Here is a 25,335-nt window from a genome sequence, read left to right on the forward strand (position 1 = left end):
GTTTTTTTCAGAAAGAGAAATTTTAAAGAGAAAGATTAAACTTCACACCTCTTTTGCGAAATTGATAATCATCGTATCTTTTCAACTTAATATCAAATTGGTTTAAAGCCCTCCAAATTAAATATGTCTGTTTTCAGGTGTAAAATTCAGATAATGGCAGAATGTAGCACACGAGATCATCACTTAAGCAAAATAATATCATTTCTGTGTAAGGTAAGCATTCAGAACAATTGAAAACTATTACCTTATGGGCAAGCATAACATCTAAATGATAGATGATGAAGATAAAGTAATTAAAAAAGAAATTAAATAATACTACACAAAGACCAACTAACTTTCTATCCCCATTAGGATTTCTAATGCATCCAAGGTCACACATTGTGGATATGAAGATTGAGGTTTTGTTAAAGAGCCTTTACAGAGATGCTCTCCATCTGTGATGGAGGGGCTGCAAATTCATCAGTAGAAATGGCATTAGTCTATCAAGAGGATTCAATCACTGGTGTTGAAGTTCAGTGTGTTTAAAGCCACCTGTAAAGCAACTGCAGAGTGCTTTCAGCAAAGGGCAGCATTTATGACAAAGGGTTTTCTTCCTGTAGTTATTTCAAATATACATCTCAATTGCTCAGTGGGAGGACTGCTGCTTCTGCCAAACCTTTCCTCCTTCTCCTGTCTCCAGCTGTCCTCAGCACTTCTCTCTCCTGCCACTCACTGAATTATTGTCATGGAGATATTATTAGTGAATCACTACCTTGGAGCGGTCACTGTTTGCATTCCTTGTAGAAGAAACACAAGCCAAAGGTAGTTTTTCATGGATGAAAAGTGAAGCCTATTCAGTAACCACACTATGGAATTGCACATTGTTTGCTTTCTAAAATCAATATAATGAAAGACTCTCCAGGTTCCATGCAATAGGCACATTCTTTGGTCTTTTTACTGATGGGGAAAACTGTCGAAGGAAGGGCCAAGTTGGTTCATCACAGGCCCTCAGGTCCGGTCTGGTCCCGGTCCCTCAGGTCCTTCTGGTCCAGTTTATTGAAGAAAGTATCAAACACTTATACAGCAAATAATAAGCTTATGAATATTCTGTAAGCCAAGCAATCTATTGGTTAAACTATAGCATTAACTCTTCCTCATTCCTTAGGGGTTACATCTCTCTTTTCTCATGTCTCTTTTACTGTTTGTTATTATACTACAGCTAGGCCTCAAGGACACACTATCTACACAGGTGCAGGACTTGGAATTAGCCACGGTTTTGTACTTTTCCAGTCCTTAGCCAGCCAAACTCCCAACAGAAAACTACTTCTGTAGAGCAGAGGTAATAGCCTTGGAGAACATGAATGGCCTAATTATGAATGTATCTGAAGGCAAAGCTTCCAGAAGGCACGTGGGCTGCCACTACAACCACCTCAGAGACACAAGATGAGAAGCACTGGGGTAAGGCAGGCAACTGAGGATTTGGCAACAAAGAAAATTTCCAGAGGTTTGGACATCTGCTGGGAGCCCTAGCCTGGGTGAGGAAATTCTCCTCAGAAAAAAGTCAGCTTCTGAATAACAAATCAGATCTAAATCTGTAGCAAAGTTCCAATTGTTATCAGTCCATGTTTTCATGCTTTTCAGCATTGCAGAACTGAGCTCTCCAAAGAAACTAAAAATGAGATACAAATGAGATTCAGTTTTTTCTTGAAATAGATACTCACCAATAGTTAACAGAGCTCTTTGAAATGAAAACATACTTTATGTATATATTTACATCTCAAAACTCCACAGAGAATAACCAACAGTGCCACATGCCAGAAGAGATTACTATGGGTAGAAACATTTGGCTTTTGGGAGTGGGTGGAAGGGGAAAAATTTTAATCAAATCCATTACCTGGTTATTGATTTCTCTTTGCCAGACTGATCCTGTAGAATACTTATAAAGCCTTTGACATTGAGACGTTTGGCCAAAAATATTGGATTAGACTAAGCAAAAGCTGAGCTTCTCATGTAATCTCTCATATTTCATTTATATGTGATTTATTCCTTTGTCCAGCAGAGGCTTTTTATTGATAAAAATAATGAAATTGAGAATCCCAAAGGAAATCTAATGCCCACCCACACATGTTTGTGAGGTAAAAATAGCAGGCTTTGTAAGCTTGAGAGAGAATGATGTTATGTTGAAACTGTTTCTTTGTATAAAAAGTATGAAGCTTATCAAAGATTTTGAAATAAATAAAGCTACTTTTGAAATTAAAATTTTGCTATACTTGAAAACACCAAGCACACAGTGAATACTGTACTCTGGGGAACTGAATGAAAGACTTCTGAAATAGTTTTTTTCCTTGCAGAATAAATGAATACAACTTTTTTTTTTCTTTTGGCTCCTGTATTAGCTCAGTTTGATAAAACACTTTAACAGATGTCTGACTGCTAAATATGATGTGTTACATAAAGCCAGTTAGATGACTGAAAGTTAATCGTACCACTCAAAAGAAGTTTCTTACCACTGGCAAATTTAATATGTAATCTGGTAACTAAAGGCTTTATTGAACTATGCAGGAATTCAACATCCTCTAAAAAATTAAATCATTATGCCTTTTCATTAAATAAATGTTCAAAAGTCCTAAGTAGAACATACAGACTATCTCAGGCTTCTTTCATAGCTACAATAGCAGTAAAAGGATAAATAAAACCCATCTGTTTCTGCAGTGAGACCTGAATGAGGTTTTAAAGACTATTTCAAAGCACAAATCAAAATAATTCTATTCCACTGATAGCCAACAGAGACCTTGGTGATTAACCTGAGCCTTACAACTCTTTTTTAACTTAATGCTTAGAGGGGAGTTGGTGGCTTTCAAGTCTCAGCCTTGTTTAATGTATAGTGTGAAATTCAGCATTCACAACTCCAAAGCCAGCAGAGAAAGTGTTCTGTAGCTCAATGCCCATGGACCTTTTATTATCAGTAATCTCCAAATCTCTTCCCTGGGAGGACTGTTGCTCTGGCTGGCTCAGTGGCCAGGCAGGAGGGTGAAGCTGACATTCCCTTCCTCCTCCTCCTCCCTCCTCCCTGGCTCCCAGGTGTGCACAGCAGCTCCTGAGCAGCCTCTCCCACCAGGGCCAGTCCTGCCTTGCGTCAGTTCCTCACTCTCCAGCTAAAAGGTGCAATAATGGAACCCATAATCTGAACTCTGCTCATGAAACCACTTCCAAGATTTCTGTGCTGTCCATCATGAATCCATAATCTAAACACTGCTCATGAAACCACTTCCAAGATTTCTGTGCTGTCCATCATGAATCCAGCAGCTCCCTGAGAGTGCAGACAGAACCTTTCCATGGGATGTGCTGCACATCTCCTGCCCACTTGGGCAGCTCATGCTCAGAACTCAACCCCTCCAAAGGGCATTGCAGAGCCACACAGTGCCTGCCCAGGGAATTACCTGTGAGGTGCAGGGATTGTGGAAATGGTGTGGGATTGGGCAGTAATCCCATAAAGGTGCACAAACTCTTAACACCAATGGAAAAGCAATCTGTGGAGGGTCCCTGAGCACATCACTGCAGAAACTACTCCATAACAGGGTTTGAAATGGTCCCTGAATTTCCAGCCTGCTCATCTCCAGGAGTTTCCTTTGGTTCTGCTGGCTTACATGTACAGTGTCACCTTGGTGTGACTGCTGACCCAGCCTGGGCAGTGCCTCTGAAGGAAGGGTGATAAAAACCAACACTTGAAAATCACTGGCTCCAAACCTCTCTTAATTTCTTCCTGGGGACAGGTTTTTTGCAGACCCCAAAAGAATATGCGAAGGTCTCTTCTAAGAGAGAGCCTGCAGTAGTCAAATCCCACTGCTTAATGCTAAATTACAGTTTCCATGCAGACAAATGCTGCTGCACTTCACTAAAACAAACAAACATTAGATTGTAGCAACACCTTGTAGATCCTGCAATCATAACTTCAGCACTGACTGTTTGTTCTCTAAGTTCCACGAAATAACTCCAGCATCAAATCCTGGAGGCCAGAACATTAAATAAAATGGCATCATAGATAATTCCTGCTTCTTTTCATAGAAATAAAAATGAATCGAAGAATGGCACTAGGAATTATTCAAGTACAAGGAGAAATATATTTGATGTTAGTGGAATATTTTAAATTATCTTACTACTGTGACTAAAGAACCTACTCTTCTCTGTATGTTTTCAAGTGCTTTTCATTTGCTGAGGCTTTGTGGGCCCTGCACCATCTTAGCTGTTTAAAAGGTATTATTTGCAATTTGTAACTAAGAAAGCAGTCATTTATCTTTAGTACCAGATCTTGTGTGAATCTCTTCAGACCCTGCAGATGTTTCTCACCACACACTGCCAGCTGAGGACATGATGATTGTCAAGAAGATTGGTGTGGGTTGATGCCTCAGCAGCTCCCAGCACTGGGACACTCCTGAGCAGCACAGTCTGTGGGGAGCCAAGAGCAGCAGGGGTGGGGGATGAATAAAGCAGCACACCTTGTCATTCACCTTGATAATCAAAGCACTTGGGGCTCCCAAACTACAAAGGCACGTCCACTGAGAAATTCACAAGTGGTGCCTAGACCTGCCAAGCTGTCAAGTCTGATCTTTGCTCCTCCTCAGTGTTTCCCTCCAAGCACAGAGTCCTGTGAGATGCAGTGAGCAAGGAGCAGTGTCAGCCTGTGCCTGCTGCTTCAGAACATCTGAGCCCACCTGGAGCAAACCCAGCTGCCTCTCCTTTCTGGGACTGCTCTCCTTCCCATCACTTCTCAGAGGTTTCTCCATTCCTGTTCTGCTGGGCTTTTCAGTCCCTCCCTCCATTCCTGTTCTGCTGGGCTTTTCAGTCCCTCCCTCCATTCCCCCATTCCTGTTCTGCTGGGCTTTTCAGTCCTTCCCTCCATTCCTCCATTACTGTTCTGCTGGGCTTTTCAGTCCCTCCTTTTTCCACACAAAGTCATCTCTGGAGAGTTTCTTCACAAATGATACAATCAAAAAAGAAATTAAAATAAAGTAAAAAAAAAATAAAATTAGGGGCTTACCTGAGTAAGAATTAATTTCACTTCCAAAGTTTATTCTGACTTCAGTTCTGCTCAGGAATTTACTTTTTAAGAGGATTTTATAAAAAAAAAATCTGAGAAATTTTGTATGATGAGAAAATAACTTCCACTATGATAGTCTTACATACACAATTTTGTATTTATCAAACACTGCTCTTGAAAACTTTGAACAAATATCATTATTCTGGCTCTTTTTCCCCACTCTGGACAGTCAGCAACATTTTGGACTTGGTTTTGAGCACTTAAACAGTGCTCAGTTACCCAGAGCCTGCTACAGAATTGCCCTAAAATCTTGAGTAAATTCAAGCCCACCTGGGGTTGCATTCCCTCCACAGCTCATTCAATCTCTCTCCAACTCCTCACATCCACCCTCCACAGATTCTGCTAATTTTCTCTCTACAGAGTTGTCTTTCTCCTCTATCCATGCACAGGTTTCCATCTGAGTAACATCAGCTCCTCCAGCTTTGAGAAATATCACCCAGATATATATAAATACTTATGCTCTGGAAGAACATTGATTTTTCTTTCATCTTTCTCTTGCTTCCCCTCGTTGGCAACTTCTTCAAAGGTATCAAACATTATATGCCTTTATTTGCATGTTCGGTGCATGAACATACTTATTCTACCTTTTCTTTAGTTTTTTTCTACTAATTACTAACTGCCTCCAAGTTTTCCAGCAGCAATAGGACTTACTTTTACCTGTGTGGATTTTCTCTAAGTGCTGTGGCAATTTTTATGTAATAATAATAAATTTGTAACAGTTTTGATTTCTTTCCCCAGCAACTGAGGAACACCAGAAACTCTGCTTCTTTCTTAGGGGAACAGGACATTACAAAGGAGTTGACAATCTGACAAATTTCAGTGAAAGTTTTAAATAGCTTCAAGAACCTACAGTTTGTACTTCAATTCAGAAATTCATTGTATTCCACAGAACCAGACAATATTTGCATTAAAAGGGCTACAAACATTTTAGAAGAGTTGACTTGATTAATATTTATGAATATATTAAGGACATTACATATATTCTTGCCCTGCATGTGGGCTGGTATAATATTATTTTACTGTTCACTGGGATTTTATCAGACATTAACACACACTCCTGCTATGCTGCAGAGCTTGATTCTTTAGCCAGCCAGGAAGGTTAGTAACAAAGATAAATAAATCTAGTACATGCCATGAAATACCTTTGTGTAATTAGAGTATGGTCCTTAGAGGTACAGCATTAACATCCTCAACTTATCGTGGAAATTGGCAGAAGATGGAGATTTTTGTTTGCTATTTCAAACATCTGAGTCACCTGGCATACACAGGTGCATGACACAGCTCTCCAGATTCCAACCACAAAACCTCTGTGTGTGACAGGAGTCATTCTCATTCCCTCATTCCTTCACATCTAGAAAAGCCACACTGAAAAACAATAAATTTTTCAACAGTGACAGGAGCTTGAAACAGCTAATTCATCTGCAAAGCAGTGTTCAGCCAGACCAGAGTAAAAACACTGTTTTTTTTGAAGTTTGACCAGGTGTCACCTGAGTTTCAAAGAAGGAAGCACTGTTCTCCTCACTCCTCCCAGCTGCAGATGACAGGAGCTGTTTGAAGTTTCACTTTTGTTTTAAAAGCTCAAGGCAATGCTTTACTGTCAGATCAGCAGGGAGCTGCTCTGCTCTGCTCACATGCACAAAGCCAGGCTGCTGCCCTTCATCCCCTGTCCTGGGAGCCACTGCAGGGAGAACACACGGGGCACCCAGAGCCTTTGTGCTGCCCCAGGAGCGACACAGCAGCAGCCTTGGAGCCTCAGCACAGTCACCTCAGCCTGCTTTGAGCACAAGTGAAACAGAGGTGGTTTTCAGCATAAAATCACTGTGGAATGAAGCACACTCACTGTGGAATGAAGCACACTGTCAGTGGGGGCATGAGGGGGGAGACTCCTCCACCCAACAACTCTTTGCCCCTAAGGCTCTGTGATGATGCTTAAGGACACAGTCCTGGGAAAGCTCCTAAGGACAATCCTCATTTCTCTAATCCAGAGCCTAAATCACACCTTTACCTTGGTATTGCTGCTTCCTGGAGACACTGAGGAGATATAAACCCAACTTTGAAGCACTTTAGCTTCAAGTCTCTAGATCTTGCCAGCCACCTGCAATATTGGCAGCTTTACCCCTGTTTACACAGTGGTGGCACAGACACAACCATGAGAAGGCCCCTTGCTCAAGTAAGACTCTGAGCACATAAACCCCCAGATTTCTGGGATTTTAAGTCATTTGTATGTGTGCAGAAGTATCAGTGAAATTCCCATCACAGCTCCCCTCAAATCATTAGATTTTGGGTTATTATTGCAGGATGCTGTAGCAGGTGATCTGACAGCAGACTCGTGTGCCTGCACACAGAACACTTCCCACACCACAGGTGGAGGTTGTTCTAAACCTGATTTTACAGAGAGAGAAGAAACTCAGAGAAGTGATCTCACTGAGAACAAACAGGAAAGACACAGAACTATGGAAATTCTACACAGGTCACCATTTAATAGCCCAGTGGCACAAAAATATTTTTCTTTTTCACTTTTGGGGTGAACATCATTGCAAATCTTTAAACTGGGAACAAAACTAGAAGTTATCTACATTTGATTCCAGAAAAAGAAAAAATAAATCTATTACAACTGTTCATTTTCACTTAATTGGTTTTCCTTCCGAGAAAAACAGATATATAAAAGTTTCCTATCTAAAAAAAAAAATAAAAATTAAATTATGATTAAATGTATTCTGCCACATTATGTATTTTATGCAGTAACAGAAGACAATATTTTAACAGCACTGCTTTTGAATCACTCCAGAGCATTCAGCAGGAGTCAATTTATACTGCAAGAGAATAATGATGTACCTCAACTCATTTTAATTTCAATAATTGAATGAGAAATAGGAAAGCCTATTGAAAGGACTGTATTCTGGTCAAAGACTAATGAGAAAATAGTTCTGAGTCTCTGAGTCAGCGGGTGTCATGGTAACAATGCATTATCGAAATCTGATTAGTATGGCCAGCAGCTTTATAAATGATAACATGCTCTTCTAATTGTATTTCTTTTTCTTCCCCTGTGCTAAGTTTTACATTCACAACAGGTTAAGAGGAAAAGGCAGTATTTTGTTTATCTGCAAGTTTAAACCATGTCCAGCACTCACAAACTCTGAAATCTGTCATGCAGCAATAGATAAATTTTCCTACCACTTTAAAACAAGAAGCTGAGCCTTCCATTTCTCTCCTCCTGTATTACATGGAATTATTTAAGTTAAATATTATCCTCTTCTTTTAAATGTAATTATTTCTAAGGATATACACATGAAAAAGAGAACATGGTAAAAACACAAGCAGCTCAAGAAAAAGCCTGTTTTTCTTAGGAGAAAGTGATGCAATAGAAGAGTAAGTGCATGTTTAATTCATCCCAGAAAGCGTGACTCCTGCTTCTTGAGGTTTTGAAAAGAAGGAGGGGATTTTCTTGTGTTTAGAGGACTATGTCTGCCTTTGGTAGCTCATTAGAAACTCAGAAATCAGGAGGAACCATGAAATTAAATAGGATACATTTCCTCCTCGTGAAGAAGAGAGCTAATATTGCTCAATAAAATAAACACAATGAAAATACAAGGTTGAAGGCTTAATAATGCTCCTTTTATAACCAAGCCTCAGGTGAATAGCCTGGCAGACCTTTATTATACTAACAGTAAAGAACTCTATTTAAAATGCTGCCTCACAAATCTGATGCAAAATAATTTCAACATATAGAAGCTCAGCCTTATCAAGTGCATTTTAGTTTTGAGAGTAAAATGGTGTCCTATTTTTCAACAGAAAGATGAAAAAATCTACTTCGTGTTTGCCCTATTTCTGTGACCCTTGTAACTTAAATATTTAATTTGTATTTTCCATGTTCACCTTCATTTATTAATTCAGCTTCAAATCCATAAGATGAAAGGGCAGGAAAGCTCATATTCTCTAGGTAAACCCAAATATTCTTAGTCATATGACAAATAATGCATAATACAAGAAATCAACTTTTCAGTATTATTAATAATGGGGCTGTGTTTGTCATAGTGCATGAACAGGGAAAAAATGAATACAGCAAGGCCTGAAAAGCTTATTACTCCTTGTAACATGCACTGCTATAGGGACAGGGTTTAAGATGTACAAAATACTAAAAGCCATCAGTCTTAAGTCAACACTGTGAGAGGCAGAGGAACATTTTATCTCCATGTTTGGGAATTCAGCAGAGTGCAGGGGGAGAACACAGAGGCAGCAAAGCAGGGCAGTGGATACAGGAGCTCCAGGAGGGAGCAGGGCCTGTAAAAGGACTTGTGGGAACCCAGGACATCCCTCTGGCTGTCCTGAGCAGCCAAGGCCCCTGCCAGGGGGCACAGAAGCCCTGGCACAGAGCCCAAAACACGTGTGGGTTTGATTATGACCCGTGGAGCAAATTACCAACCTTAGATGGAGATCAGCAAGCCACAACTGTTTAGGTAGAATAATAGTGAAGTTATCATGGAGTGAATAGATGGAGGAATCTGGGCGTGTGCAAAAGCAAAATAAGCTTTTCAGGTCTTGCTGTATTCATTTTCTCCCTGTTCATGCACTGTGGCAAACACAGCCCCATTATTAATAATACTGAAAAGTTGACTTCTTGTATTATGCATTATTTATCATATGACTAAGAATATTTGGGTTTACCTAGAGAATAGAAAAATGGAGGGAACCAGGCGTGTCCAGCCGTTCTCCTTCTCCTTCTTGGCCTCCATCTCCTGCTGTGATGGTGGCACTTTTAGATTGGTTTAGAGTAGAAGCTCACTGTCTAACATAGGTGATAGGTACTGGAAAGTAATTGTAAACATTGTATATGTAGTTTTTAGTATAAAGACATAACTCTGCCCTGGGGGCAGGCAGAGTGCCTCTGACTGTCCTGCTGGATGGACCTCGGCAGGGCAGGAGAAAATTTTTATAGATAAGATACAATAAACAACCTTGAGACCAAGAAATTAAGAGCTCTGACTGATTCTTCAGGCACTCAGGCTGGGAAAAGAGACTTTGAACATTTCTGGGGGTCACCATGAGCAGCAAAAGATGCTGAGAGGCACTGACCTGGGCCTGAAGCAGCAGCCTGAGACCCAGTCCGTGTGTCCCTCCCCTGTCAGGAGGATGTTCCCATCGGGGAAGCCCCACGTCTTCCAGAGGTGGTCATCGCCGCCCGTCAGCACGATGTTCTTCCGGGGGTGCAAAGCCAAGCTGCAGGAGAAGAGAAAGGCAGGTTATGTTCTGAACCAGCTCCATTTCATGGGAAACACATGAGATCCATTGCACTCAGGGCAACAGCCACAGGAGTCTGATTCTGGATGGACTGAGCAAACAGCAATGCTTTCTAAGCTCATGAGAATTCAAAATACATGCTGTGGAGATGAGCTGCTGCTGCTGCTGAAGAAAAATAACAGGACTGATTTCTGTGAAACCAAAATTGTTTTCACACTCTCTTCAAGTTCCACTTAACACTCAAACAATGCTTTGAAATACTTGGCTTGGTTATGTTCTAACAAACATGCAAGAGGGTAACAAGCTGCACCAACATCATTAACATTCCCACTTATCCAAAATAATTCCAAAAAGCACCGATGTCAGCCCATCCCCACTTGTGCCCACAGGTGTAAAGTCTGCTACCACTGTGAAATAACTGAAATGATAATTACAGTCCAGGAGCTACAGGCATTGCCAGCACTTTAGAGTCCATTCACTGGGACTAGGTCAGAAAATTCATTTCAATTCTGTACTCAAAATGTGTTCCATGTTTTCATTTTTAATATGTGGCAAGCTGCGATGTAATGGAAATCATACACTTAACACGCCCGTAGACTGAAAACTCAGTTTATTTTTGATTTAGCAACTGCAGTGCAGCTCAGAATGGATCCAGGGAAGAAAATCAATCTGTTGGAAAGATAACAAGAAGAGTATTTCATATGGATTTGGTTATTTGATTTAAATCATTGTAATGCCTTACTATTTTGTTGAACATCAAAAAGTTCTAGCAGTTGATTTTAGTCCCAGGAGTGGCTTATTTAGGCAGATTAAATCTGGAGTTCAGACTCAAACTGCAGTAATGGGGAGAAGAATCACAACCTGTGTGTGCACCTATTTCAGCTGTGCATCGGGGCCGACAGGTCGGAGAGAAAAAAGCTTAATAAAGCAGAATGAGAGGAGAGAGACAGACAATGCTAAGCACCCAGATGGGGAGAAAAGAGAGGACTTAGAAGGCACAATGTCATAAAAACTTCTTTTTTTATTAGCACCTTTCTCCTGCACTCAATTTTATTTCATAAAATTCCTAAACCAGAAGCACAGCATCTACTATAGTGGGAAAAATAATTCCCTCTATCAAACCCATGCTAAAAATATATTTATGTCAACTGGAATTTCATCAGAAAACATCTTTTCTTGCAGTTTAATGCCCAGCCTAGGAAGATTCCTACAGACTCATCAGTTGAATCCATCTGCTCGAGCGAGGAGCCTGGGATTTACTCATTCTCCAGTTTCTTAGAAAAAAAATGCTTTCTATCTTCTCCTAAAGAGGATAAACTTCCTCTGCATTTATAGGAAAAAAGAGAAGGAGGCAATGATGCTATTTAAATTCTCCAGAGATGCACAGAGAGCAGTTGTATCACTCAGATTGGCCACAGCAGATATCTACAAGAGCAAGGGGGGAATAGAGATAAAAAGAGAGAATTAAAGGCTGAGGGAAGGCACCAGTGGCCTGCAAATTACAGGATGAGAAGAGCTGTCCCAGAATCCCTCTGCTACAGAGACCTCTGAAGCACCAACAACCCCACTGCTGCCATCTGCATGTGCACACAGCTGACATTTTTCTCTTAACCTGCTTCAGGCACTTCAGACCCCCTCCAGTTTTCCTCTCCAGATATTTCTGCTCTCAGTGGGGGCTGTTGTGAAGCCTTTCCATCAGCTCTCTTACATTCCTCCTAAAGATCTTCCTTCTCAGTTTCCAAGCTGCATTATACAGCCTTAGATCACCTTCAGGTCACCTTCCACACAGAGAAAATTTTATCTGGTGTGCTCCTCTAGACCCTGACTCCTCCTGGACAATCCTTACGCCCTGGCCAGGCTGCAGCTGTGCTCTCATCCATTCTCAGCTGCCAGGAACATTCTGCCTACCCTCAACCCTCCCAGTCCAGCTTCTGCAATGCCCAAACTTCTGCAGTGACCAGACGTTCCTGTGGAGCTTTGGGAAAACCCATAAAGTGAATTTCATACAGAAGAAAATTTCTTGTTGTCTGTACGAAGGCTGCAAATTTGTTTTTCACAGTCTTGCCTTTAAATTGCAGAGCTTTTGCAAAATGCTGCTGCTGTCCAATGTTTTTCTTCCTCCATGCCATTTTTACAGGCACACAGTGAACACCATTTAATTAACAGCAAATTTGTGACACAACTGCTGTTGAGCTGCTTCTGAGAAAGGGAAGCCCATTCATCCAAAAGGCATTCTATATGCAGCATTAATTAGGCACCCTTGTCTTCATTTCTGGCAATCCAGCCTTGTATAGATTTTTGCTTCATCTCTGTTCACAGGGTCTAATTATTTCCAGCACAGAAGACTTTGGGTGGATTGGAATGGAAATCAATAATGGAACATGTGTGATAGGAACATTAGTTTTCTCCTCCTCCTCCTTGGGGATAAAGTGGGATCAGTGGAGACTCAGCCAAGAAAAAAAAAAACAAACCCAACAAAAAAAACCCTCTGGGAGATTTGCTGCTGTTGAGTATATAAATACCCTTGTTTACACAACTCACTCCGGCATTATAAGACATTCTCATCTCTTCAGCACTTGCCATGGTAGATATATAGTACTCCCAGTAATTTGCTTTCAAAACAATCATCAATTATTTTAATTTATTATGACTGAGCCATAAATAAAAATACAGTTTCTTCACATGCAAAATACTTTCAGTCTCAGGGCGTTCCACACTTGACCACATCACACAAAATCAACCTTCAGGTCAGAAAGTGCTGCACCCTGAGCTGCCTGGGGAACATCAGCTGGGGGATTAATACAGCCACTAACTTGAGGGAGGGCAGAGCTCAGATCCATATGGAGGAGAATTTTCTGGCATCAGGGTTTCTGAAACACTGGAACCACTGTGCCATGAGCAGCCTGCTCTCCCAGCTCCCAGCATACCCCCAGGTATTAGACAGGTAGATGGGTTCCATCATGATTAGGAGAGGGACTGGGCATTCCACACACAAAACTGCTTGGATGTGAAATAAAACCTAAATTGTCTCAAAATTAGGCACTGAGAGAATGAAAACCACAAAATTAATGACCAGTTTAGTACTCCTAAGTGACTTATCCAGCCTCACCCAGTTTCTCTGTGGCAGAAACAAGGACAATATCCGGTTTTCTATGGTTTCACATCCAGAATTTATACAGAAAAATGTGTTCTCAATATAGACAGCATTCAGCTGCCAAATTCTGATACAGCATTGTACTGGATGCTGCTTGTGATACGCAATTTTTAGAACTTCATGACTTGATCAAATTTATTTGCATTCCCGGGTACTGGCAAAGACGTTTCTTGTTAATGCCAGAAGCTGCTTTCAGACCAAAAAACTCTTCTGCTGCATTTCTTACTCCAAAATATGAGAGCAGCAAAGTTCCTGCAAGATTAAAAAAAAGCTCTCAAATGCATTTTTCCCAGTGACAGAAAGATTGCAGCCAACATTTTCCTAGATAAAAAAAATCAGCCTTGCTCACCATACCTAGCACAGGAAATGCTGGGCTGAACAGTTATATTTGGGTGAAGTTACAACTGGCTGAAAACCTTGGTTTTATAGTGGAAACTGTTGGGAAATTGCTGATATTTCTTTCTCTGCCATCAAGGTGGGTTTTGGAGGTGAGGACGTGAAATGCACCGAATTCCAGAGGATGGATACTGGTTACAGCCTCAGAGGAAAACAAATATATAAAGAAATAATATATATATATAATATATATAAATAAGAGGGCATTCAGTCCTACTGAAATCAGTGATATTGTTCACATGCACATACTGTTATATTGCTGGACTGTGCCCTAAAAATATACAGAGTTTGTAAAATCTGAAATGTTATTCCAGGCCTGATTTTGCTAGGCGTGAGCCAGTTGTGCTGAGACAAAGGACACATTAACCAGAGCATTAGGAACAGTTCCTGTGGCAATGCATGTGTGAAATGCACAACCTAACCATGTTTTCCCACCCCTGAGCTGCCACCAAGGTGCTCCCACTCACCTTTGAGGTGCCACCCAGCCAATGCCACCCAGCTTGGGCCTGATATGAGACTGATGCTTTAAGTTTTAGCTTTCATATTTTTCAGATTCTGTAGTGCATTAGTATATAACTCTGAACTTCATATGAAGTGGTAGCAAGTTCTCCTCACAGTTTAGTCAGACAAAACAATCCTTTTCCAGCCTGAGAACCAAGGACACCATTGCAGCTTCAGGGCCAAAAAGTAACAACAACAGCAAAGTGAGGAGAATAAACTGAGAGATGGGACTGCATAACCTGAAGCTGTAACTGGACAATTAACCCCAATATGGAAATGGACCAAGACTTATAAAAGTGTGAAAACTCGTGACTTGGAGTCCATCTTGCGCGGAGCCACAGCCGGGCTCTTGTACTGCCCAGGGTGCATCCATTGAAGGCCTTTTAATAAATACCTGCTTTATTCTTTAACTCTGTCTGGCCTCTGTTCCAGACAGCCTCTTTAGGCATGAGGGAGGTCACTATTCCACCACACCCATGCTCCAAGGATCTCACTACAAACAAATTTAGCCCACACAGACCAGATCCAGGCAAGGCCCATTTTCCCCTCACAGCCGGCTGAGGGGGACCAGCGGTGTCATGGAAGGTCCCTCCCTTCCAAAGGGGAAAGGGAGTGCCAGAAAACACAGAGATCACCCTTTTGCTGCAGCACATGCCTTATTTCCCTCCTTACCTACCTGATGGTGGCTGGGGATGAGGAAAAGCAAAGTAAAAACCAAGGTGAGCAGCAGCACTCTGAGGGCAGCGGGAGCAGCTCCGGCCGCTGCCCCACAGAGCCCCTCAGCCACACGGGCCAAGGAAAGGGGACAAACTGCCAGAGAAATGCTCTCAGCTGAGATTAACCTGCCAAAAAATTCAAACTAAACACTGCACAACAACCCAATCAATCATTTTGCCTGTTGCAACTCATCCTCTCTCTAATATAGTCTTTTCTGCCACCTTTTTTATCTTGGCTTGAGTTACCTGATCTCACCTGACAGCGTTCTTCAGTAATAATTGCAACACTGACATTTAATTCAGGGTTTTATTATGCAACAGTAGCATAACTGAATAGCTTGCGTTGCTGTTTGAGGTCTTAGAATTTATCTAAGAAAAATGCTTTCAATGGGGAAAATAAGAGCTAAAACAGACAAAAAAAAGGATAAAAAAAAAATCAAACCATTAAAGAATTTAAGAAGGGGGAAATACTCAGAGCATAAAGCTCCTATCTTTTGTTTCATTTAGGTAAATGTCCATCTGGAAGTAAGTGATAGATCTCAGCCACCTCAATGCTTAAGAAACCCTATCCTGTCTGGTGAAATTCCTGGATGCCTCCCAAGCTCCTATGACTCAGGGTTTGGGAGGGAGAAAACTTGCTAAAATCGTGATGTACCTGAAGTTCACCTTCTAGACTGGCCAGCAGACCTTGGTACACCCTAGAAAATAATGAGAAAACAATCTTCCAGAGACTTGAACTTGTATCTCTAGAGGACAAGCAACCTCCTAACTCACAGTCGAGTTTGTCCTTATTCTAGTCTACATGCACACGGAATCTTCACTCCCAGCTGTAGAGCAGCAGCAAACATATTTATTCCTGTAAAGTGGAATAAATGCACACACTTTCTAACTTGGCAAACCCAGTTCTCCTCTCAAAAAGAAACAATTTCAGGAACTGGACTCTCCCTACAATATAAAGTGCCTCCAAAAAGAATTGTATTAAACACATCACTCTAAGTCCCTGATACAGACACAGTTGTGATAAATTCAGAACATCCATTTTGTGGTGTTCTCTGATCACTTTCTGTTTATCCACTCCATGTGCAATTATGAAAATGCATCAATTTAACTGAGTGTTGTAACCTACCCAGGTTTTACTGCTTTAGATCTGATCATGTGCCAATATAAAATCATCTCCTTCTTAATAACAAAGTTTGGCTCTGGATCAAATCTGAGAAAAAGTCAAAACTATGCTGTTGATCCACATGTATTTTCAGAGGTCTCATTCTTTAAAGGCTCATGCATATTCCTGAGTTATGCAGTACCAGGAGTAGTGCCAATTTCACAGCATAGTAACTTAAAAACATCCATAATCTTGTTTAAGATTGTCTCCTTAATCACATCAGGGCAAAAGGATTTTTCTAGAAGCTTTGTAATAACACACAAAGTGTTTATGTCATTATAATCTTGTGTACTGTAAACCTCTGCACCCTAACATTAAGCTTTTTATCTAAAATGTCTGTAAATAACAACAGGCATGAATCTAAATTACTTCTTAAGAGAATCTTTACTTATTAATTCCTTTGATTGTGCTTACAAGGTTGTTGATAATTACTGCAGGCCACAGGAGGAAAAAAGAATAAAAATCACTTAGTCTGCAGCATCAGCTGTTACACATTTCTGAAACACCTCCCTTCTAACCTGCCTTAAACCAGAGCAGCAGGCAAAGAACAAATCACTTTTTTCCACATAGAGAACCACTGTTTATTTTCAGTGCAAAATCTAGGGGTGGGGCTTGGCTTGATTTTTAAATTTATTCAAATTGTCATAAAGTTTAGATGCTGACAAAGCTGTGAACAGAAAAAGAGATCAAGTGGTTGGGGTATTTTTGCTAAGACTGAGGGTGCTATTAAAGAAACCAACTAACTCAGGAGCTGCTCGCTGTAGCTGTAGTTCACAAGCTCTTATTTAATATGTATTTGAATCAATTTTTCAAGCTTAGTCAACTTATTAGGTAAGCAGCATACTTTAGGGAGAAATAATTAAGCCAAAAGCAAAAAGAATGAGAGTAGCAACAAACAAGTAAATGCAATTAAAAAGTTAAAACATTGACATCCTTTCCTAATAGCTTTCCTCTAGAGTGAAAGCTGCACGTCCGTGCCTGAAATGATTTATGCCATGATTCACACTGCCCATCACTCACCTTTTACTATCCCTTCATGAAAAATGCTACATCACTCTTTTAGGGTAAGGCAGCCCCCTAGGAGTGTTAAATCCCAGCATCCAAAAGAGTACTGTAATGAGATCAGCTGGGATCTGCAGCCTCTGGAGGGGATCACAGCTCTCAGGGCAACTCCAGAGCAGAGGGGAGAGACAGAAAACAGGGGCAAAGCTTGGCAAAGGAGGTGCCTCTGTGGTTTTTCACACTGCACCTCTGCTTCTGAACCACTTCATGGGCAGAGAAGCAAAGGGAAAGGCAATGTTGGCAAACTTGGCAAAAACTTTCCCTCCTCAATACATCCCCGTTGCCTCTTTTTTGCCCTTCTCATTGAGTAGATAATGGCTGGGCTCCCTTTGGAATGAAAGAGACTGCTTTTCTAAAAGGCTATTCTAGCTTGACCAGCTTGAAAAGATGCAGATTGCTTTCCCAAAAGCTTCTACCTGTGGCCAGGTTTGAATTAGTTTCCACCATTACTGTTAGCAATTCCCAGCCTTCTGTTGCATGGCAGCTTTCTCACAGATGATTAGGAGCAGTGCTGTGGTATAAAAGAGTTTGGAAGAAAAAGTACTTGAGACTTGCCAGTTGGTAAATTCTGTTAAATTATCAAGGTTGATAAAGGACAATATATAAAAATATAATTTGCAATTAGAGCATCAAATTAACTCAGATTTCTAAATTACTAAGAAACCAAAGCATTACCTTTTCAAGGTCAGTTTCCTGCCAGTGTTTCTTTCTCACTTTTGGAGGCAGAGAAGAATTTAATGCTTTGTGCTTTATTTCACTATTGTAATGCTGAAAAATGCTTCCATCAACAGAATTAATGGAAACTCTTGTGGGAAGAAAGTTACATAAATAAATAGTTTCTTCACAGTTAGGACTAAGAGGCAAAGTCAGCAGCTGTGAATTGTGTTCTTCCTCTGGTGATCTCCATAACCAGGGGTATGTGTATGAGAGAAAAATGGATTTTGGCTTCAAAAATTCCCTAGTTCCGTGATCCCAAGTAGCTGCAGCCCCACAAGGCTGTGCTGAGTCTGCCCCACAGGATAGGAAGCTTTCCCCACTAAAAGCAGCCATTCCACTTTTCCAGAACATTTCAAGAGAAGAATTTTTCAAGCTGTTAATTCTATTTTCATCTCCTGCACAGAGTTACAGACACATGCTGAAAGGCATCACCTCATCCGCCTTGGGCTGAGGAAGGTACACCCAGCACAGATTTGTATAATTTCTCCTTGAAAAGTTTCTACAACAGCTCTAGGTGGCTTTTTCTGGGCTCAGGCTTCAAAAAGTGTTTTACAGAACACAACCTTCATCACTGTGAGTACAAACAGCAAAAAATTTCCCTTAATTTTTCACTCAGGAATATGGAGAAAGTTTCCCTCTCCCTTTTGTCTTAAAATCTTTAGATATCAGATGGCTGTTACCAACATTGTCTTAAATTAGGCAGTTTTCCAGAGGCTTTTTAGAAGTCATAACCAAACATGGATACAGCATGCCAACTCAGACCTCACCAGCCCTAATTTGGACTAATTACCCAGCATTAGAGACACAGCATCCCCCTTCACACATTCCAGAATTAATTTCCTTACTTTGCAACAGCAAAGTATACTGTTGACTTTGTTACCTGTTTTTCCTCTTAACAGAGGAAAACCTTTTCGTACCTTGAATTTGTGTATCTAAATTCTTTTCCCTAAATATATCATGTGGCACTTCACTTAATTCGAGTTCTTCTTGCTGATTTCAGACCATCTCTGCAATTTGCCAAGTTTATTTTGAATTCTGATCTGATACAGAAAAGCATTTTCAGATCCTCACAGCTTGGTGTCATCTGCATACTTTATAAGCTACTCTGTATTCCATCCTCCTCTCTGCTAATGAAAACACTGAACAGAACTGATTTCCTAAGCAAATTCCCAAACTGAAATGCAGCCTGTGGAGTTCAACCAAGAAGTTCCTGACCTAAGCCACTACATTGGTTTGTATTAAAACCCATCCTTTAGAAAGGAACACAATACATTTTAAAACCCTAAATATAGGAAAAGCCATTTCCGCTGCTAAATTGTTGTGATAGTTAATTATTCTGGTTTATTTTTGTAGAATTTTACTTTAAAATCAGGCCAGCTGCATATTAAACTCTAATTACTACACCAGAGAAAAAATCCATAGAAAACCCTGACTTAAGAAAATTACAGCCTGACTCTTCCATATTCTGCCATGTCATTCGTCAGAATTCCTGGAAGAAATCCTGTGAAGATTAATCCATGGATTAATCTTCACAGGCAGTATGAGTTAAGGATTTCTGAATATTTGTGTGAGAATCAAGTCATATTCCTGTTTGCAGTTCCTGCCTCTGCTATGGAATTATGTACAATCACTCACAGAAAATTATTACCCTCTTGAGCAAAGCCAAGCCCTTGGAGACCATGGAATTTCTAGAATGCTTGCTACACAATATTTGGTGTATTTGGCAAATCCTCTTCCCATCTTTCTTCTCCATTTCACTATCCATAGGAAAGAAAGTAGAAAGCAAAGCTTTTCAAAACTGGAAAACAACCCTAGAGGGGCCCAGATCCACATAACTTTATGAAAACTAGAAACAGGTCTCAGAATTTCCTTCAACTTCCAGCATGCACAGAGAAAAAGAAGAAATAAGATACTAATTTTGGGGGACACTTCCAGAGGGGGGAAAAATGCTGAAGATATATTCCAAGTGTTGTTACTTAGAGATTTACATTCTGACAAAGCCCTCAAAATATTCCTTGTAATGCACATTAGCCACAAAGTACAATCTTCAATGTTGATTCTGCCAGTTGCTACATATTTTTTACCTATTCCTAGACCCAAAAATTATAACATGGAATTTCTTAAGTAAGGGAGTTCTAGCATTTATTAAGATGTATCAAAGAACCCTGACAGAAGAGTCTGGAATAATAAAAAACACTTACATATAAAAATGACTGCTGGTACTCATGAGTTTCTCTGACACCTATGGGAGCCTTACAGGCAAGCTTGCAGGAGTTTTCTGAAAGGTGTCTTCATTCTGTTTAAATTGTAATGTTTTTCATGACTTACTGATATCTACAAAACAAACCCCTGAAGACTCAAAGTCATGCAAGCTACAAATTTTCAATTCAAAGCATATTTGGAATAAAACACCTTTTCCAGAGTCATATCCAAATTAAAACGATGGGATTCCAGATTTCAGTTTTTTACCCTTTGTTAGCACTTTCACCCCCAGGGCTGCCATTTATCCTGCTTCCAAAAATTAGTCTTCATTCTCTTCACACTGGGCTATAGTGAGGGATAAAAAGCAGTGTCAACAAATACAGACTTTTAGAGCAAAAGAGGGACAAAATTTCTGGGAGACTTCAAGTCATCACTCCCACGGAAAGAAATGTAGAGCTCATTTATAAACAGATTTGTGGTTTTCTCATATTCTGTGTGAGACTCACAAAAGCTGAGAACACCTCAGTTTCATTTTGCCATGACCACTTTGTGTCCCACTGTGTGTGCATCACATGCCTGTTCATGAAAAATAAAAAGCCCATATTCCTACACTGTGGCCTGGAGACAAATGCTAGTCCACAGAAAGTGAAGGAGCTTTGAGAATCTGACCAAATACTACCAAAGCCAAGCCCTTGGAGACCATGGAATTTCTAGAATGTTTGCTACACAATATTTGGTGTATTTGGCAAATTCTCTTCCCATCTTTCCTCCCCATTCACTGTCCATAGGCATTGCAGGGAAGAAAGTAGAAAGCAAAGCTCTTCAAAACTGGAAAATAACCTTAGAGACGCCCAGATCCACATAACTTTATGAAAACTAGAATTAGATCTCACAATTTCCTTCAACTTCCAGCATGCACAGAGAAAAAGAAGTTGGAATAGAAGAAATAGAGACTACCAAAATCCCAGAGATTAACATGTCTAAAATAATTTTTTTACACATTTAAACATCAGTGCTTCATTTTAGATGCCAGAGAGCTATGAATGAGAAGGGTGCCTGCTTACCTTTGACATGAGAAAGACTCACAGGAAACGTTGTTCTCATGCCATCTATCATGTAAAAAGCTAATGGTGTCTTAGAGGAAGTGGTGAATGAACTGGGCACCACAGCTTGCACCAATCACCCAACAAAGCCTCACAGACAGACCTAGAAGATTGGTTCTGATGAAGCACAACTCAAATTAGAGTTTCCCTTTGTGTTGAAGTGAAGGGAGACGACCCTCCTTTGTTGGTCAGCACCGACTCCAGTTTATTGATCAAAGTAGACACCTTTTATAACAGTGCTAATTCACTTCATGCATATTGCAAAATCTGAGCTCCCGATAGGCTGTAGAGAAAACTTCAACTCCTCCTTTTGTTTACAATACCAAGATTTGTGTTCTCAAAACTTACTTTTACTTTCCCAAAACAGCCAAAGATAGAATATTTACATGTTATGAGAAAACTGTCTGAGAACCCTGAGAACCTAGTTGTTTACAGAAACAGGCTGTGAGAATTTGCTCCTCACAGCTGCCTTTTAAGCCATTTCTGAAAAAATCTCCAACACCTTTGAGAGTAAGCACATCTGCATTGCTGCCTGTCTCTGCCCAGGCAGAGGCCATTTAGTGACCAGGATCTGGCATGCTGGGGATGGAAGTTGCCAACAGCTGCTGCAGAGATGAAATCTCTGGATGAAATGTTGGGATACTCACTGAGTACCTGCACAGGTGATGTCTAAGGTGTGAACTTTCCAGCAGTACCTCTGTGTGTGACACCAGCTTAATATCACCAGAAAGACCATATAAGTTGTTAGTGGTTTTTTTTTTTTTCTCTTTAAGTAAAAGCTCAAGTTCCTCTCAACTCAAAACATCAGAATATTTTGTACCACTAAAAATAACCCCTTTGTACTCACGAAAACCCAGCAACCTTAAAGCCAATCCTTAATCAGCTTTACCAAAACAGCTGATCAAGTGTAGCTGCACATGGCTCTCTCACACATTCTAATTTTAACATCTGTATAATACCATTTACATTTGACAAATATACACTGCACACCAACCCCCCATCATGCCTCACAGAGCTCACTGTTGCTGCAAATTTAAGAACCACTAGGAAGTCAAGAGTGCAACAGAACTCCATAGTCTATTTGTCATAGGAAAAACAATCATCAATATGGTAATTGCAGAAGTGCAAAATGCACTTTAAAAACCAATGCTGGTAATTTTTTATTCCATGGAGTAGGAAAACCAATGAGGCACATCTTAAATTAGTTTAGGGTAATCCTAAAAGCAGTAAATAATGCTTACTATGTAAGTAGTTTAAAGTAGATTGCTTAAAGTGAAAAACAGACAAGATTCCACTCTAATGTTACAGATGCAGAAACAGAGGAATTTAAATCACCATTAAATGGACTATTTTTATTACCATTGATTACTCAAATTCAGCAGAATACTTCACATCACATTAACTCCAATTTTAATATGATCCATTTTCAAATTAAAAAAAAATTACGGCTTTGGGTTTCTTTTAAAAAGATACAAATAATAATGTCCACTTGACAAATACAGAGTTTTAGGGAGCCACTCTATAAAGCTGTAGTCATCTAAAAGGAGCCTTGTCTGTTCCCCTGCCATGTGGAGTTGAAAAGGCAGCAATCTCAGCTTGAACAGCTTAAGCTCTGTATCCTCAAGTGGCCACAGCACAGATAAAAATCCCCAGAGAGCTGAAGCAGAGTCGCTGAAGCAGAGTCTGGGCAGTCATTGGAGTACCAGGGTTCTCCTGCTCAGCTCCCAAAGCGCAGGGAGAGGCATCCGAGCTCCCCCTGCAATTCATAACACCACAAATGACACATTGAAATCCTTCTTCCACAGGCCACATGTCATGGACATATTTTATGAAAAATCCTTTTCTAGGATTTTTTTCTCCTGAGAAGCTGAGAGGCCTCAGAAATGAAATGTAACCAATAATTATCTGCTGCTGTGGAATGCAACAGGTGCATCTGTGATTGGTCTCATGTGGTTGTTTTTAATTAATGGCAAATCACAGCCCAGCTGTCTCTGACTCTCTGGTCAGTCAAAAGATTTTATTATCATTCCATTCCTTTCCCTTGCTAGCCTTCTGATGAAATCCTTTCTTCTATTCTTTTAGTATAGTTTTAGTATATAATTTTCTTTTAATATAACATATGTAATAAAATAATAAATCAGCCTTCTGAAATATGGAGTCAACATTCTCATCTCTTCCCTCATCCTGGGACCCCTGTGAACACCACCACAGCCACAACAAAACCATACAAAGGAACATCCAGAGAAACTCCAGGGTTCAATTCTGCACAATTACATGGCTTGGCCAAAGAACTAATTCCTGTGGTGCTGTGCTGTCATACAGCCACACCTTTAATGTGCAGCACCTGCCCCAGAATTGGCTCCAACACTCATTTTTATCCACCACAATCCTTTACTAATGATCTTTAAGGTCCTCTCCAACCCTAACCTTTCTCTGACTCTGATTCCAGCTCCAAAGTAGCACGCTTTCAAAGGGCTGTTTGGGATTTCTCCACATCCCAACATATTATTTTCCTTTGCATGTAACAAGAACAGAGTTTAGCAGTGTTCACACTTGAATCCTCCCAGCCAGGTGTTAAAGTTAACGTAATCAATAGAAATCCTTTCTTCATTTAATGAGGCTTGTACAGAGAATTGCTTAGAAGAAAAAAAAATACCATTAAAGTTCATGGGAATTTGGACTGACTTAGTATTTCAGCATATAGCTCTGTGCAAACAGTTGCTTAATGTGCTTGGTTCTCCCTCTGTAAATGCCACTGATCAGCTCTGTGTGTCCTCCAGCAGGGAAAAAGGAAACAATACCCCATATCCTATGTCATGAAATAGCTGCACTTCCAATAATAAAATAGGGATTTATAGAAACATCTACTTTAAACTGTTTTTAAAGCTTTCGAAATATATCTGGTCTAGTTTATTTCACTCCTGAAAACCTGTACAAACAAATGCACTCTGGCTGTTAAGGCTTTACAAGTAAGAAAATGCAGAAGGCAGCTGTACCAAAATATGTCAGTCTGTTAAACCGCACCAAAAATCTCTCTTAAAAATCATAAATAAAGCAGATATTATGTTTGTACATGTGTATAAAACAGCAGAGTTTTATAATGCTCTATTTAATACTTAATCCTGCACATATAACAAGCAAGTATTTGGGCTCCTTCTACAAATGCCAGTGTTCCAAATAAGAGCAAATACAGAACATGGATAATTGAGGGGTATACAGAAATGGAGCATCACCATGCTGCTTTAAAACATGCTCCTGAATTGTGCTTTGAGTTCTGGCTGTAAAGAAGTCAAAAGCTTCAGTTACATGCATAATTTCATGCACACAATTAGCCCCACAAAGCAGAGCTGGACATCAAACTGCACCAATTTATTTTGGTGTCAGCAGGATTAATTACATCCTTCAGCTTTACTACTGCCACTTGTGCAGAGAACAGCTGATACCAACCCCAGCAGCCAAGAGCCCCCATTCCCAGCTCCCTCCTATCCACTGAGGATATTCCAGGTGTTGTCCAAGTTGTACATGGTGAAAAAAAAAGAGACATTTTATGAACCTGGAAAATCATTTATCTTGCCCTTGTTATTGTGTGTGTTTATATATTAGCAGAGCTTGCTATTGCAGCTGGCCTTCATATTTCTATGTAATAAAGTAGAATATTGAGAACAAGTATCTGTGTAATTAGCACATCAATCATGTCACTCTTTAATATAAACCAAGTATTAATTCACATCTCCACAGATCCCCTCACCATAACTAACACAAATTATTAATTAGCTAACCACAAGCCAAGGGAAAAAAAAAAAAAAGGCAGGAAAGCACTAGAGGTACAGAAATTCCAGCAGTTACAGCTCAGGGAGCACCCACAGGAGTGCCCCATTTACCTAGCATTTCTCAGACTTAAAAATTTAAACCTCTTTGTTCACATCCACACTGCACACAAACTGTATAAATGTATTTCTCATAATACTTATAGCCAGAGACAGCAAGAGAAGACCATCTTTCCAGTT

At 40.2% G+C, this 25,335-nt stretch overlaps 1 protein-coding gene across 1 annotated transcript in view; it reads right to left on the bottom strand.

The window, feature by feature from the left end:
• The window catches only part of SPAG16 (sperm associated antigen 16), a 372,211-nt gene that overhangs the window by 187,678 nt on the left and 159,198 nt on the right, over positions 1–25,335 (bottom strand). Inside the window, exon 11 of the mRNA XM_005486882.4 lies at positions 10,151–10,294. Coding sequence (XP_005486939.2) covers positions 10,151–10,294 — 144 coding nt within the window. The remainder of the gene's footprint in view (positions 1–10,150; positions 10,295–25,335) is intronic.

Source organism: Zonotrichia albicollis, chromosome 10 (assembly GCF_047830755.1).
Source record: "Zonotrichia albicollis isolate bZonAlb1 chromosome 10, bZonAlb1.hap1, whole genome shotgun sequence".
NCBI classification, from domain to species: domain Eukaryota; kingdom Metazoa; phylum Chordata; class Aves; order Passeriformes; family Passerellidae; genus Zonotrichia; species Zonotrichia albicollis.